Source organism: Sycon ciliatum, chromosome 5, assembly GCF_964019385.1.
Source record: "Sycon ciliatum chromosome 5, ocSycCili1.1, whole genome shotgun sequence".
Classification (NCBI taxonomy): Eukaryota; Metazoa; Porifera; class Calcarea; order Leucosolenida; family Sycettidae; genus Sycon; species Sycon ciliatum.
In genome coordinates, this window is record NC_088647.1 from 30,659,192 (window position 1) to 30,676,684 (window position 17,493).

At 48.7% G+C, this 17,493-nt stretch overlaps 1 protein-coding gene across 1 annotated transcript; it reads right to left on the minus strand.

Annotated features, from left to right (window-relative positions):
• Window positions 1-812: 812 nt before the first annotated feature.
• LOC135818312 (uncharacterized) lies at window positions 813-17,148 on the minus strand. Its single transcript, XM_065331669.1, has 6 exons — window positions 16,963-17,148; window positions 15,365-15,436; window positions 6,459-6,527; window positions 5,607-5,699; window positions 1,844-2,602; window positions 813-1,056 (listed from the first exon to the last, which is right to left on the minus strand). The coding sequence occupies exons 1-6, from the start codon at window positions 17,041-17,043 to the stop codon at window positions 952-954; spliced, it is 1,179 nt and encodes a 392-aa protein (XP_065187741.1). The 5' UTR covers window positions 17,044-17,148; the 3' UTR covers window positions 813-951.
• Between the last annotated feature and the right edge of the window lie 345 nt (window positions 17,149-17,493).

Below are 17,493 nucleotides of genomic sequence, written 5' to 3' on the forward strand. Positions count from 1 at the left end.
CGACAACAGTGCATACCAACAGAACATAGAGAACGCAGGCCCGCCGGAAAGAGTCCGGTTGGTCAGGCCATCACCAGACCAACTTGTTGGCCACCAATGCATGGTTACTGCTGCTGAGGTAATGCGTACCCGCCGCTATATCATACACAAACTGTATCAACGATTAGGGTATGCCCGGACCAGTCTAAAACTGCTTTCGGCGGTCCTCCACTCTAATTAATGGGTTTGCGCTCTAAATTAGTAATCTACACGTACATGGGGCCGTATCTTATCGATGGTTATGCATGTGTAGGGGCGGTTATGCATGTGTAGGGGCGGTTATGCATGTGTAGGGGCGGTTATGCATGTGTAGGGGCGGTTATGCACGTGTAGGGGCGGTTATGCATGTGTAGGGGCGGTTATGCACGTGTAGGGGCGGTTATGCATGTGTAGGGGTGGTTATGCATGTGTAGGGGCGGTTATGCATGTGTAGGGGCGGTTATGCATGTGTAAGGGGCGGTTATGCATGTGTAGGGGCGGTTATGCATGTGTAGGGGCGGTTATGCATGTGTAGGGGCGGTTATGCACGTGTAGGGGCGGTTATGCATGTGTAGGGGCGGCTATGCATGTGTAGGGGCGGTTATGCATGTGTAGGGGCGGTTATGCACGTGTAGGGGCGGTTATGCATGTGTAGGGGCGGTTATGCACGTGTAGGGGCGGTTATGCACGTGAAGGGGCGGTTATGCACGTGTAGGGGCGGTTATGCACGTGTAGGGGCGGTTATGCATGTGTAGCGGTGGTTATGCATGTGTAGGGGCGGTTATGCATGTGTAGGGGCGGTTATGTACGTGTAGGGGCGGTCATGCATGTGTAGGGGCGGTTATGCATGTGTAGGGGCGGTCATGCATGTGTAGGGGCGGTTACGCATGTGTAGTGGCGGGGGATTCCATACAGCGGAATGTGCATATCACATTACCGTGGATCAGCAGGGAACATGTCCAGGACCTCTGACAGGAAATGCACCGAGTAGTGATGGGCCGGTGCGTGCGCAATCAACTCCTGCAACGCGTCGCCGAGCTGCAGTGAGTGACACAAAACACACGCAGGCACGTAAAGAGACACTAGTACTATGAATGGGACTTGACAGTGAGAGGTATGATGTCACTGTTCTTAGGTATGATGTCACTGTTCTTAATGGGACTTGACAGTGAGAGGTATGATGTCACTGTTCTTAATGGGACTTGACAGTGAGAGGTATGATGTCACTGTTCTTAATGGGACTTGACAGTGAGAGGTATGATGTCACTGTTCTTAATGGGACTTGACAGTGAGAGGTATGATGTCACTGTTCTTAATGGGACTTGACAGTGAGAGGTATGATGTCACTGTTCTTAATGGGACTTGACAGTGAAAGGTATGATGTGACTGTTGTTCTTGCCCTTGGCTGTGTTGCATTGCTGAGCTTTGTGAAAGATGGAATTCTTTACCAGAAGTGTATCTTCACACCTGATCACATCGAATAGACTGCTGTGGCATGGGGCTTGGACATGGACATTTGGAGTGACTCATCAACCAATTACTGTACAGGTGTGTGTGTGTGTGTGTGTGTGTGTGTGTGTGTGTGTGTGTGTGTGTGTGTGTGTGTGTGTATGTGTGTGTGTGTGTGTGTGTGTGTGTGTGTGTGTGTGTGTGTGTGTGTGTGTATGTGTGTGTGTGTGTGTGCATGCGCGCGCGTGAGAGAGAGAGAGAGAGAGAGAGAGAGAGAGAGAGAGAGAGAGAGAGAGAGAGAGAGAGAGAGAGAGAGAGAGAGAGAGAGGAGAGAGAGGGAGAGAGAGGGAGAGAGAGAGTTTCCCGGGCAACCCACCACAACATGATCAGCAACGTGTGCCTTCATAGCATTGAAGACGCCTACAGTCACGGCTACTCCACCGGCCAAGCGCTGCTCTCGCTGCATCTGCTGCTGGTGCTGCGTGTGCAGCTGCGACAGACGCAACTTGCTGATTTTCTCGCGACGCTGGAACTGAATACGCTTGACCCTGGGGTCCCCCTCGTGTGGCGACTGGCCGGCAGACTGCGAGTGCTCAAGCTGGCGCATTCGGCTTTGGTTGGCACCGAACGACGTGACACGCTCGGTTTCCTTTCTCACGGCCAGGTCCAGCTCCTGCGCTCGCTGCCGCTCGGCGCCCAGGTCCCGCGCCACCAGCTGCATGGCCGTCGCCAATGACGACGCAAGCTGAGCGGGCAGCCGGTTGCCGACGGCACCGCTTCGGGCAAATTCATCGACCAGGTAGGCCAGGACGGACAGGTCGCGGTGCAGTGCGGCGCAGCGTGCCGACAGGGGCAGCGCCAGCAGCAGCTCCACCACGGCGTGCCGGACGAACGGCGGCACGTTGCAGCGGTAGTCGAACGCCAGCAGGCGCACCAGCGAGACGACGTCGTGCACCTCGTTCAGGTCGACCGGCTGTTTGGCGACCATGGCAGTGGTGGAGATGTGAGTGCAGCCTTCACAGCACACCTGCATAGCCATGTCCTGCACCAGAGACTGGACGTTGTGGTGCGCCGCCGACGCAAACCAATGCTGGTAAGTGGCGCGCGGGAAGTACTGCAGGAACCATTCGACGAGCTGTGGCCGACATGACAAATATATGCACGCACACACACACACACATACACACACACATGCGTGTGCACACACACACACACGCATGCGTGCACACACGTACGCATGCATGCACACATGCACACACACATACACACACACACATGCACACACACACATGCACACACATGCACATACATGCACGCACACACACACACGCACACACACACACATACACTTGTACGCGTACTTGTTGCTCACTGCCAAAACTGGTCACGTGGGTCTCCCCCGGGAGAGGGGAGAGAGACTCAAAAGGAATCTTGGAAAGATGACCCAATTGGCTATTGAACCGCCCAACGGCCGACACCCCCTGAAAACCCCAAAACTCTGGGTGGACTTGAACATGATCCCACTTATGGGCTCACCACACCTCAGCAAGTGGGTGAGGACAAGGTGCAGAAAAAGGATTGACGGCATCAGACACACACACACACACACACACACACACACACACACACGCACACACAGCACAGCACATTTCGCTCTACGTAAATTACGTATAAAATAACGTAGGAACTGCATGCAATTTTCATACGTGAAAATCTGTGCTGTTGGGTTTCGCTCCAAGTGATTTATCGACGACTGCTAGTCATGCTGTGACCGAATGGACTTCCTGGTAGTATGCGTAGAGAACTTTTCACACATTCCGCCATTTTCGTCCACTAGTAACTGTTATGCTACCATGTATTCAGTGTCTGCAAGTTACTTGATCTGTCATTGTCTTTCAGGCCCGCCGGAAGCGGTGCGGTTGGTCAGGCCAACACTGGACCAACTTTGTAGCGACCAACGCATGTTTACAGGTTCATTCCTAAAGCTCTTGATTGCCGGCATCGTCGATGGGTTGTGCCTTGTGTTGTATCGCTTGGCATACTCCTGTCGCCTCTCGACTTTGGAGGGCGTGTTTGGCCGTCCGAAGAGTGAACTGACTGCTACGTTCAACTGCACTGTAAAGTTTCTTTCTGAGACTTGGGGCGGGTTATTGCGAAGCCTTGGCACTCCATGACCGACCCTGGAGAGAGTGGAGGAGTGTGCCAGGAGTGTGAATAGAAAGGATGCATCGCTCACGAACGTCTGGGGGTTTATAGATGGCACAGTGCGACCCATGCGCCGGCCCATTGAAGGCCAGAGACTTATCTACAACGGCCACAAGCGTGTACACGCTTTGACGTTTCAGTCGGTGGTCACCCTGGATGGCATGATCGTCAACTTATACTTCTACGCTAACCTTGGTGGAGTCAGTTTAGAGTTGGTTCTTCGTCTTTACTGTTCAGTCTTTCCTAAAGCTCTTGATTGCCCAGTCTGAAATAATTAGTAATACAGTGGCAATACTTGATAGCTCTACCGACTGAGTGCGTGTCCGTGAGCAGGTGTGCCAACATTTTCTACCTCGGAACCAGATGACATTGGCCGGTGGAAGGTCGGCGGCATGACACGTTCTTGCTGGCGGAGTCTGGTCGGCGGGAGCAGCTGGAATCTGCCCGCAAAGTTGCCCCAGGTCCTGTTTGACCCCGTGTGTGCTGAGGCTGAATCTCCGCCATTGCCCGACTTGCCAAGAATAGAAATCTAACTATTCATCTGCCATATATTATTTTATTACTTTAGTCAGTTTGTTTGTTATGATTTCTTGGATTTGCACTCGTTTATTTTTAATTTAACTTATTATTCGGTGCAGTGTTAATGTTAGATGGCTCAGATTTTCCCTTTTTCTTCATTGGTTTGAGGGAAAGATGCAAACGGGAAAAGTCTGAAGAAGAGTCGACTGTCACCACCAGGACTCGAACCTGGGACCTGGTTGAGGCCAGCGTTGCTCTAACCACCGAGCTAAAGTGTAGCCATCATCCCAGCAGAGACCGTTCAACATTTTCTTCAGACTTTGAACTTTTTCCTCATTTTGTATTCTGCGCTTCAGGGCGTTTTATTTTCTTTATTTTGTGCCAAATTTTTAATGTAAAATAGAAGAAAACACATGGGAATGAGTTATGAAGCAACTATCCACGACTGTAACAAGATAATAAACAGTCAGAATGTGTGATAGTTGCTTCGTAACTCATTCCCATGTGTTTTTTTTCTATTTTACATTTATTACTGGCTCAATATCCGAGTCAAATTTTTAATACTACTGTTTAACTGAATCACTGAAATGAAAAAGCTTTCCTACAGAAATTTGCAGATTTACGTATGAAAGTTGCCCTCGCTCCCCGGCGCGTACGGCATGCGGATTTTCATAGGTAATTATGTAGCGCGAAACTTCCCTATTGAGCATGTCAAATGGTGAAGTGACACTGGAACAGAGTAACTCTGCTCCGGCAGATCATATACCAAGTGAAGTGCAAGTGGACTTGGCAGGGCATCGGGTAAGGGATTGGGTAGGGCTTTGAAGAGTAATTAATTCCTGCACACACAGTTTCAAAGTAGTAAGTTCTGACAGCTCAAGGCAAGTGGGGTTCGCAAAACTGTTGTTATGATCGCACAGACTGGGAGTCCCCCTACCAACCGAAATTATGGTCACAGCAGAAACGCCCTGTCTTTCGAAGTACCTCTTTCACCTTGCGTCAAGCTGTTAACAGGGTACTCTCAACTTTCTTACAGAACAGTTCCAAGCTGTCTGTGTATCTGTGACTTGTGATCATGCAGGGGGGCAGGAGCATCGTGAGGGCCCAGAGCGAATGCTTTCTTGTTTGGCAAATGGCCCATTCCGCGTGCAACCAGGTGCGTAGCCTACATGGGGCACAGGGGGCACGTGCACCCCCCAAAAAAATTTCGACCTAGGTTCAGCATGCACATAATGACCATGCATGACATGCACCAGCCATCCTACATAATTATTATATGCAGCCATGCACCCCCCCCCCCCCCTCCCCCCCCCCCAAAGGGGGACCAGCTACGCCCTCCTACACATATGCGGCCATGCACACCCTCTCCCTAAAAGGGGACCAGCTACGCCCCAGCAACAAGCGTCTAGTCTTACCGGACCGCTGGTCTTGATTTCACCCAACTCCTGCACTGCCTGCTGCCAGCGAGCGGCATCATTCTCAAATCCCTCGTTTCCTCCAGATGATTCCTGCACAGAACGGAACATAACAAGAAAAAAGGAAAGAAAGCCATAGTTGATGTCTTTGTGGACAATGAAAACTAGCCAAGAAACAACAGCATTGAGCAAAGGGATGACGAGCAAATTTTAAATGTCTTCAATGAACAAACAAAGCAAGCAAACAAACAAACAAACACACCAACCAACCACCCACCCACCCACCCACCCACCCACCACCACCATCACCATCACCACCACCACGCCAAAAAAAGGTAAGTGCTTTCCATAAGAATTGGCGACGTCGCAATGCAAAGCGAAATGTCAAGGAAGAGGCAGTACTTTGGCGAGCTAATAGCGCTCTGGTACAGGGACTGTCAGTAGTCCTGTTGAGCTTGGCAGCTACGTGCATCTGAGAGCATAAGAGCTTCAAAGAAGACCCAACATTGCCAAACGAGAACAGAGAAGATTATGCCCACGTCAGCAGGGTCTCGACGGGTTAAAGCTGTGGTCCAAAAGTAACTCACTTTGATTGTGCACACGGCACGAGGGGTTTCGAAGGGTTAATAAAAACACGCTCGGCTCTATCTGTCCCGAAGGCCAGGTTGAGGCCACACTTGGATGGTTACGGCCTAATGTAAGTATAGTGTGTGGTGTACATAACAGCAGGCAAGCACGGGTTAACACTTAAAAAACTTCTCTATACACGGGGTTTGCTGCATGCAGAGAATCCACTGCTTAAAGTGGATCAGATAATGGCCGACATTGGCACATTTTTCAACGTGTCCGTACCTTTTCGGCTGAGCCAACACCTGCTACCGGGCCAGCCGAAGGGATCGATGCGGAGTTGACGGCTGCAGCCTGAGAAACAACAGAATACACACACACACACGCACACACACACACCATGTACCATACACACACACACACACACACACACACACACACACGCACACACACACGCGCGCACACACACACACACGCACACACACACACACCTGTTCTGTCAATTTCATTCAAAACTCGGCGGATACTTCCTCTGGAAACAAAAACGTCGTGACTTTTTTCTCATTTACCTCCTTTGGTGCTCAAGAAAATTGGGTTCAACAGCACAAACACACTTCGACAGAGTGAGCGGATATAGTATACATCTTGAAGTATGTGCCGCAAGTCAACAGTTTTTCAGCGGATTATAGAGCGTGTCCGTCTGAGGTGATCTGCACTGATCTGAGAGCAGAGCAAGCACATGGAGCAGCAGTGCGAGCAGAGAGTTCCCATGACGACCGCCATGGAGCACGCAGAGCAGTCTTTGTGACAGTGACATGGAAATCATGGCGCCGGAGTTCATCCTTTTCGGATTGTGCGGGAAGTTCGAAAAAATGGCATTACGCCAACTAACGTGTTACTTCGAAGCCGCAAACCACCCACGAAAGTAGTGTTGAAACGAGCGTATCTATAACAAACGAGCGATCAGCTCCACTAACGAGCAAGCTATCGAGCGAGCTCACGAGTTTCATTGATGTGACAAATAATGATTTTTAGAATTTTTTTCTATTAGGCCATCATTTTTTATATCTATGTTTCGCGTCGTCCGCACGCATACGTTTTGATTTTTTCCGGAAAAAAATAAAATAATCGAACATGCACAGTGAGTGTACGATCGTGCGAGTCATCAGTGTGGACTGGTTGCATACGGCGAAGCTGGGATTCAGAATTGGCCTCGAGGCCAGCGTTGGTAGATCGTTTGTTCTGCATCTGCGAGCAGAATTCTTTGAGCTTACACCAGACCGCATCGATCGCCTCAAGCTGAGAGGATGCGTCGTTTCGGAGCTCTTTGCACCGCTGCTGAAGGCTGAGTACAATAATCCAGCGAAGCATGGGCACCAACGGTTGCCTCCTCTGTCCAAAGTGAATACTCTAATTTCAGAAATTTTCGGTGCTCAATATTTTCGGTATGAAAGCAAAAGGCTTGGTTAGGTGAACAGAAATTTTCGGTACAGAGAAGCAGTTCCCTATTGGATTATGTGTGTTAGTGTTTGTTCGGTGTATTGAAATTTTAGGTATGAAACAGATGCACCGAAAGTACCGAAAATAAAAGTACACCGACAATTTGTGAAATTACAGTATTTCCTCTTGCTGATAACCCAGATTTTGTGCTTCGATGTACGATTTTTCTTTCGAATGTACACCATGCACGAGCTATTGACAATAGTCAATAGGCTATATGGTATGTACAGTTCTATTCACCTCTGATGATCCTTTTTTATTATTTTGCAACTTTTTATTTCTTTCCACCTCTCGCATACGATTCTGGAAGTGGACCGTATGCGTGTTAAAACAAAATGGCGTCACGATTTATTGAAAGTGGTATAGTTGGTGGTACGAGTGTTCAAACCCATTTGAACTTCATACTGTTCGTCTTCTTTTTGACATGCTCTCTTTCCATCGTCCTTAGCTTTTGTTTGTTGAGAGCTGTTTTGGCTTTCTCCTATACCTCTGGGGGATGCCAAGTGATGGTTTTGAGAGGCTGGTGATGGCTGTGAGCGAGAGTTTGCCGATCGGCGTCGTCCTCGCTATAGCGATGAAAATACTAGTTACTGCGCACCTGGCAGATATCACAACACGTCGGAGCGTCCAGGAGCAAAGGAATCTTGGGTTTTCACTGGAATCTAGTTCCTCCAGCATCATGTAGCCCACCGTCGGTGAATGGCGGTCCAGAAAGGTCGAACCTGGTCTTCTGCAGCATCTCGCAGTCCTGCGAGGCACACTGAATACGCCTGTCATGTATTCTACAAATAAAAATCACGAAGTAGTGGACTTTACAGTGATGAGTCTATCCTGTATGCTGCAAAAGACGCAGGAAATGTGACTGGTGTCCGTACACTGGACGCCAATATCATCCCAGTCTTCTCCTGCAGGATCTGTTTGACATTGACATACCGGTATGCAGTGGGTCGACATTGGCCTGGTTTGGCAGCTATCTGCCTGGGTGGATGTAGCAGGTTTGCATTGGCGCGTCGTCCAGTCCGACATTTTCTTGTAACTGTGGAGTACCGGCAGGGTTTGAGAGGTTGCTCGTGCTGTGAACACATCTCTACTGCCTGTCTTGTCCTGGAAGTGCCGTCTCGCCGCTTCCTTGCTCTACAGTCACGCCGTTATTTCGCTTTGTTTCGTAGTGCAGCTCAAAACCTGCCCAAACAACTGTGAGCTTGCAACATGGTATGGACAAATTCACTCCCTGGGCCATGGCAAGATCTGTTCAGCGCGGGCTATTCCAACCTCCAAGTGCATGGTCACCGATCGATCCATGCGATGGTGGTTGACCTACAAAGAGCCAAGGTCTACGAGTACTACTATTGGATGCTGTCTACATGCAGTCAACAAAATCAAAGTACCTCAGTATGCCCCAGAATAGGGCATGTGCATCTATAGCATGACACAACAGGGGTTCTGGCGGCACCTGTCAAACAAGCAGTAGCGACTAGTGCCAGCTACCTATTGGAGGCTAGCCGCTACAGTCTGTCACTGGAGATAATTATTATGTTCACTGTTTAGACTGAGCACAATCAATGATGCCCAATCAATCTGCCCAATGTGTGTTCTGTTCCACCTAATTATAACGTCCCATCGCATCAACCCTACTACACGCACATGTTGTCACTCTAGCACGACTTGTGTTAATATTGTTTATTTTGATTCGCACGATAAATAGAGCACAATAAACGTTAACTTGACCGAAGGTTAAAGGTGACTGCAGATAGAGGAACACATCGAGGTACAGGTACCGGCATCAATACAGTATCAGAGAGAAACAAACAAAAATGAGAGGTACGCAGAAAAAACTCTCGTAAGCCCAAGGGGAAGTGGTTGATGAGGGATGAATGCACTCTCCACGCTCATCTACACTGTTCGTGGAAATGCACACATACATACAATAATATACAACATAGCAATAGCATGCACAGAACCGAACAATTTCATGTTCACACATGCAAGCACAGACCTCAACATTAGTACCAAAAGCCGATACAGACAATATCCCCATACACACAGACGCACACACACACACACACAATGTCCCATGTATGCGCCCGTGGCAAGAAAAGCACGCAAATCTACAAATGCACTGGATGTGAACCCACAGATTTTCTCTTATAGCAACGATAGCGGATCTGATTCTGAATGAAAACACACACAATACAATCATTGAATGCCCATCCGCAGATGATGGCAGGTCCTGAAAGAACAGGCAGTGTTCCAGTGATAGGGAACAGAACTTCGAGTGGCGAGTGAGGTATACACACACACACACACACACACACACACACACACACACACACACACACACACGTGCGTGCGCGGGCACACACTAAAGTATTCAGAAATAGAATCGACATCGTAGTATTCATTGGTTGGGGAATGGAAAGGAAAATAAAACATTGCTGTAGGTTATTGTTGTAAGGACACTGGGAGCACAACAGAAAGGTAAGCAACTTGCTTTGAAGCAAAGAAAGTTATTATTCCACGGATTTCAGAAGGAAGGAACGTTCCAGAATGCTGCACTGGCAACAGGCGGCCTGCATGTGCGCGGCCCCTGCAGTCGGTCCAGCTGCCGGCCTTGCAGTGCTGAAAAGAATGTGCAGTACAGCATGTCACATAGTATCGCAGCCTGGACAAATAGGCGCTGGGAAGTCCTAGTTATGTGCTCACCTACACCACGATGCACCAATCTTCTGAGCTACTTTGGCAACAACTTTGTCCACTTGAGACTCCCATGGGCTGAGCCAGTTGTTGAGGGCTGCACCAAGGTGGACGGCAATGACCGCTGATGGCAAGGCAATCCATGACACACAGTCACTAGGGCATCGTCAACATGGCGCTGAGGCTGGATCGATAAAATCAACCTTTAGGCTGCCGCGGGGTTGACAACGAGGCCGCTGTCTCGAAGCTAGTCAGTCAGCCTGGTCACCGCCATTGACGAACCAGTCGCCACCGCCAGCAGTGGCGGTAGGTTGTGACAAGTGTGGTGCAATATTGTCAGCAAATTCAGTACTCAGGATAAGATGAGTGACAAAGGGAACGTTGTGTTTGATAATATTGAAGTGAACAGGGATGATCACAAACCCTGCGCGTACTCCACCGTGAGTTACACGAAAATTCCGGACTGGACGACGAGCAAACACCAACCTGCTACATCCAACCAGGCAGATACTATTACGATAGCTGCCAAACCAGGTCAATGCCGACCTACTGCATGTCAATGTCAAACAGATCCTGCAGGAGAAGACTGGGGTGTTGGCGTCCAGTCACTGAGTGTACAGACACCAGTCACATGTCCTGTGTCTTTTGCAGCATACAGGATAGACTCATCACTGTAAAGTCCACTACTTCGTGATTTTTATTTGTAGAATACATGACAGGCGTATTCAGTGTGCCTCGCAGGACTGCGAGATGCTGCAGAAGACCAGGTTCGACCTTTCTGGACCGCCATTCACCGACGGTGGGCTACACGATGCTGGAGGAACTAGATTCCAGTGAAAACCCAAGATTCCTTTGCTCCTGGACGCTCCGACGTGTTGTGATATCTGCCAGGTGCGCAGTAACTAGTATTTTCATCGCTATAGCGAGGACGACGCCGATCGGCAAACTCTCGCTCACAGCCATCACCAGCCTCTCAAAACCATCACTTGGCATCCCCCAGAGGTATAGGAGAAAGCCAAAACAGCTCGCAACAAACAAAAGCTAAGGACGATGGAAAGAGAGCATGTCAAAAAGAAGACGAACAGTATGAAGTTCAAATGGGTTTGAACACTCGTATCACCAACTATACCACTTTCAATAAATCGTGACGCCATTTTGTTTTAACATGAATATCGCGGGTTGACCTGACGCGAAACATAGATATAAAAAATGATGGCCTTACAGTTCGATTTTTTTCATCTGGTTCAAATTATGACCGCCGACATTTGGGTTCCTGCTGCTTCACTTCGGACTGCTGTTTGGTGTCGAGATATTTTTCAGTGCCGTCGTTGAGCAGCCTTTGTAAGAATAGACTGTTTTGCAAAGATTGCAAGTAGCCCTGTTCTTCGCTGCATTGCGGGAGAAAACTTCCAAACGACTGAGCGTAACTTTCACTCAAATGCAGAGTTGACCGAAGCATGTCCTGCGACAGGTCAGCAGATGCGGAACAAGACATCAGAGTCCAGCAAAGCTGCAACGACAACTGAAACAACTCAGTGTCGTGCAGGCATACAGTCTTTTGTGACTGCGAGTGATTTTCACTTTGCCCGGGACTGGACTCTCGATCGACCATGTACCAGGGAGTTGTAAAATATTTTACGACTGCCCGATCGACATGTACTGAAATGTGTACGGAGTACGGTGTACGGTGTTCGTTAGTGCAAACGAGCTGGCCGCACAAACGAGCCGAGTTTCTGGCGAGCGAGCTAACGAGTACCCGGTGAGATCGTTTCAACACTACACGAAAGAGAAGCACACTTGAAAATAGGTGCCACGGTGTGTGAAGAAGATGAACAGACTGCACATGTACGTGCACGTGCGCACAAATAACACATGTGTTCGCGCCATTTTCAAATGAAAACTCACGTCAGAATTCCAAAATGAGAAGGTAAACAGCAGCAGCAGCAGCAAAAGCAGCAAATCAAGGCCTGGAGTAGACGGAACATGCTCCGTACGCTCGAGATCCGGTGCAGACCAGCCGAACGTGCGTGTTCCAAGTGATCCTGTTCTAGTTTGGGTGCAATTTGAACCAGACAAACGCGCCCTTAATTTCAGCCTCCGAGAGCCAAATTACTTGTCGCCCCATACAAATTTGAGCCTGTACTGCCCCTGCCTGTATACTCCGTATATCTTTACCTTGCAAACTGATATTTCAGCCGCAACAAACTTTAGGCCTTGAAGGTTAAAAACCGAAAATAGCGGAACAACCATGTGCTGAATAAGCCCATTGCTCAGTGACATAATTCGTACCGCCAACACCCCACACAGCCACCTGGGCATGGTCGCCTGGGGATGTTGAACAGTGCATTGCTGATCCCAGTGTACTCACATGCATTGTCACGCAACGAGCGGTGGACAAAGTGAAAGGACTTCTTGCATGTGATTTGTTGTACAGTTTGTGACAGTCGAATTGTCTCAGTGTTACTACTAGTTTATCGTTAGTTTACTAGTTTGCTGTTTGAATCTGCGTTTGGTTTATTTATTGTTTATCTGACACGTCTTTTCTGTGCCTTTTGTTTGGTTGACGTCATGAGGTCCCATGGCTAAGCGGACTGTACTCAGTCGCGGATCCTTCTGCAGAGCTGGCTACTTTTTCGGTTGCTTTTGGAATCCTTATTTGATGCATGTAAATTAGTGTAGATTAGTGTAGTACGTTGGCGTCGTTTGCGCTGCTGTGGGTGCTTTGTAGGCGCACGTGTATGTGCACGTTCTGCTGAGGAGAGCGTTTTGGCTTTCGCTTGCGCTACTTGTTTCTTCGATTTTTCCTTTTCTGGTTGTTGTTGTTCCTTCCGTGATGAACGGATAGTCTTTCTTTCTCTCTTGTTTCACCTGTATCATATTGTTCCTGTATCCTGTAAATATCCCAAACTGAGTTGTGTGAGCTTGTTGTCGGTTGGATCAAATTATGGCGATCACGCCAGGATAGATACGCTGTTTGGATCCAGTGACGCTGACAGGAAGTGGCCACGATGCTCGAGGAGAGAGCCAGTGAGGGCGCAGGATACTCGGCAGAGTCCGCGGGGGGGCTGCTGTTGGAGGAGCGGTTGCTGCGAGTTGGTAAGGCCCTGGGTTTCGAGGGGAGCCGACTCGCGCAGTACGTGGAGAAAAAGGTGAAGGAGGTCAACGCTCGAAGGGAGCAGGCTATCCAATGGGAGGAGGCGCGTGCTCAATGGGAGCATGCGTTCCGAGCGGCCGAAGCGGAGTTGCGAGGGGAGTGCTCTGCGGCGGAGGCTGGGTCTACTTGTGGACTAGTGGACAGTAGTGCTGTGGGGGTAATGACAGTCCCAAGTACAAGTACCAGGATTACGTTTCCAAGGTACAAGGAAACAACGGTTGTGTTTGACCAAGAGGCGCGTGGACGACGAGCGTCGGTGGAGAATCGGTCCGTCGCTCCAACAACCCAGCACAGTGGACAGTGCGTTGGAGTGTCAGTCATGGATATGGCTGAGGTGGAGACGGAAAGGAAGGTCGTCAATGGCAACAGCGCATTGGACACAAAAGCCGGATGTACTGTGTCGGTGGCCTGTATCCAGGCCAAAATGGAACGGCGGTGGCAGATGGAGGAGCCACCACGTGTAGCGAACAATACGCGTGAGAACCCAGCGAAGCGGTTTGAAACGCAGTGCCTAGTTGTTGCACGGAGGAAGGGTAACCAACGACCGCCAGAAAGTGATGTGCCGGAAGCCATCAAGTTAATGAAAAGATGGAATGTCAGTCGCAGGATGCAGCGCCTGGGTAACATGCTCAGGGAAGAGTACAGCGACGATGATCAGCGGTGTTTGGCACGCAGTCGTATTCATTGTGAGGTCCGGAATACCAGAGTCGATTGTGGTGTTCGTGCATTCGTTTGTTTAGGATTGTGATCCCCAGGAAGTCCTTTGGTGGGGAGTGATGTCACGCAACGAGCGGTGGACAAAGTGAAAGGACTTCTTGCATGTGATTTGTTGTACAGTTTGTGACAGTCGAATTGTCTCAGTGTTACTACTAGTTTATCGTTAGTTTACTAGTTTGCTGTTTGAATCTGCGTTTGGTTTATTTATTGTTTATCTGACACGTCTTTTCTGTGCCTTTTGTTTGGTTGACGTCATGAGGTCCCATGGCTAAGCGGACTGTACTCAGTCGCGGATCCTTCTGCAGAGCTGGCTACTTTTTCGGTTGCTTTTGGAATCCTTATTTGATGCATGTAAATTAGTGTAGATTAGTGTAGTACGTTGGCGTCGTTTGCGCTGCTGTGGGTGCTTTGTAGGCGCACGTGTATGTGCACGTTCTGCTGAGGAGAGCGTTTTGGCTTTCGCTTGCGCTACTTGTTTCTTCGATTTTTCCTTTTCTGGTTGTTGTTGTTCCTTCCGTGATGAACGGATAGTCTTTCTTTCTCTCTTGTTTCACCTGTATCATATTGTTCCTGTATCCTGTAAATATCCCAAACTGAGTTGTGTGAGCTTGTTGTCGGTTGGATCAAATGCATTACTCATACCTTCCATACTTGGCAATGCGAAACGGGCTTATAGTTGTTGATGTACAGAACATTATTTGCAAACAAATTCGGTACCGTAACTACCGCTGGAGTCCCACTCGGAGTCGCCATCGCTCGATTCCTCCGAGCTCGATCTAGTAGAACTGACTGAACTGACAAGTTGATCACAAAGTCACGAAGCAACGTTGGTGTGCTGATCGCCAGTGGACATCAGCGCCAGTTTGATTGGGCCACTCAAACTCACGTGATCCCTTTGCGTGCAGGGTTGGTTGCAGTTCTTTTTTGGTTTCCGGTGCAAGTACAGGTACAGTAGAACAGACACCCGGTTACACACACCCGATTACAGACATCCGGTTACAGACATCCGATTACAGACACCCGATTGCAGACGCCCGGCTACAGACACCCGAGGACCAGAAGAAAGTGCACTGCATGAGGGATGAATCCTGTATGCTTGTGCGTCCTACACACCTATGAGACTTACGGCTTGTGCAGGGCCGGCATTGCCGGTATTGGCCGGATAGGTGGCATGGGCTACCTGAGCATGACCCGCAACCTACGGCAAGCACAAATGCAAAGCACACAACGAAAAATGAATGACAAGGAAGATGGCCACAAATGGTGGTGCGTCAAATTCAATTGGCTCAATCGCACGCTACCGATCTGAACAACCGCAGTGCCAGGCACCACTAATGACGGACACTGGTAATCAGCTGACAAAAGTCGCAGAGGTTGGCTGCTGATGACGATCCTTAACCCTTTGCCGTCCAAACAGAAAATGTTATAGGTCAGAAATGAAACATTAAAAATTCCACTCGGGTTGAAGGCAGCCCTGCTCTGGGTTCAACTCGCTGGTGGTCATGTTGCACTGATTGCCAGCGTAACCTATTAAACCATGTCAAGTGCTGTGAAGTTCTGCCATCGCAGCACAATAATTATAGAGGTTATTATACAGGGGCACATTTTTCGGGAGTTATGTACTCTTGGATATCAGTGTGTGTGTTCTCTTGATACCAATGTTTGCTGGAGTTGCTGGCCGGGTGGCTTCTCCGGGAGTTACACACTCTTCTTTGTGCACAGTTCTGGCCAGGCAAAGTCGACTTCATGAATACAAAGTACAGGTGGAATCCTGATAATTCGAATATGGCTTAATTCGAACATACCGCTTAATTAGAAAATTTTCCGGGACCGATTTCTGTCAATACGATTCCCACATAATTTTTTCTGATAATTCGAACCTCGAACCAGACATGTCCGGTTAATTCGAAGTTCCACGGATTCCACTTACATAGAAAATGTGTGGGATTTGTGCTGATAATTCGAAGTTAGCAAAGTGTACTGGTAATTCGAAGTTAGCAAAGTGTAATTCGCAAGTTCACTGTACACTCGCACTGTACTGGTCAGTTCAGTTTGCATGAGCAGGCTGTGCCGGTCAGTTCAGTATCCGTGAAATCTGTGTCTAAGGTCCATAGCGCAACTCTGCGTGACCATGAGAGCATTTTGATATACATATTATGGAGTGGGTTCATGTTTGGATAATTAGAATGTCCGGCTAATTAGAAGTTTTTTTCCTGGCATTTCGAGGTTCGAATTATCAGGATTCCACCTGTACTGGCGCCGCGTCCGAGTTCACAGTACACCGTACATGTGCAGTCTACCCTGCGCATAACGACTCTCCGTCGTGCATGAGAACGTGTTGCCAATCGCGAGTTGTTCACGCGGCTCAACGCACTCAGTCAAGCAGTTACATGGTCTGAAGATAGTGTCGTTATTAGTGGGTTCCTGCTATATCCGAGGTTGTTATTCAAGAGGTTGACTGTGCTTAGTGCTGGGGTCATGTTGTGACCAGCACTACGACTTTTTTATGCATGACGTAGAATTTGACTGACCAAAAAAAGATTCTCCAGCTTCTCGTTTGTCTTTCAGCCCCATTCGAGAACTTCAGAACTTCAAACATCTGAGAGACAACATCTAATGTTTATCCAATGCCGTAAAATAGCCCGAGGAAAAATGTAATTGAACAGGGTCATCAATAAGTGCACAATCATGTAGTATTGGATTGGGAAAAAATCAACGACTTACATCGACGCCGCTGTGCTGCGATCTGGCAGAATTCCTAAGGACAGCAGCGCGAACAGTCGCGATACGCCGAAATCCTTGCATGGCGTGGTCGGCATAAGGTCACCAGCACACTACGAAGCCATAACCAATCAGCAAGGAACGTGCTACAAAAAAACAGGCATGCACTGATTTTTGTGTGCATTGCATTCACATGTTGTTTTCAATCCATTCAAAAACCGTCAGTCGAATTGCCACGTGATGTCCGCCCTGGACGTAAAAATGAAAAATTTCCGATCGATACTTGTTGGAAAAAATTTCATGTTTCGCTTTCTCCGCGCGGGTGGCGGGGCCCCGGGGGGATCCCCAGGCCAGGGCGCCGGGCATGTAAAATTGGCTAAATTTTTTAATAATTACCGTATGTACGGTTGTAAAACTGTTGTGCCAATCTACAAATGCATGGTCTATACTAGTGCCAGCCTGCCAGGTCGTAGATCTACTGACCGTTCTCTCGATGTCCAAAGTCCAAGTTTCACGACACAATCTTCAGACTTA

Bases quoted from the DNA above. Each gene is read 5' to 3' on its own strand.
- LOC135818312 (XM_065331669.1), bottom strand. From the start codon at position 17,043: ATGCAAGGATTTCGGCGTATCGCGACTGTTCGCGCTGCTGTCCTTAGG. The intron at 6,528-15,364 runs GTAAGTCTCATA...GTTGTTTCTCAG, and splicing joins ATGCCGGCCCTGCACAAGCC to GCTGCAGCCGTCAACTCCGC. The intron at 2,603-5,606 runs GTAAGACTAGAC...TGTCGGCCACAG, and splicing joins AAATCAAGACCAGCGGTCCG to CTCGTCGAATGGTTCCTGCA.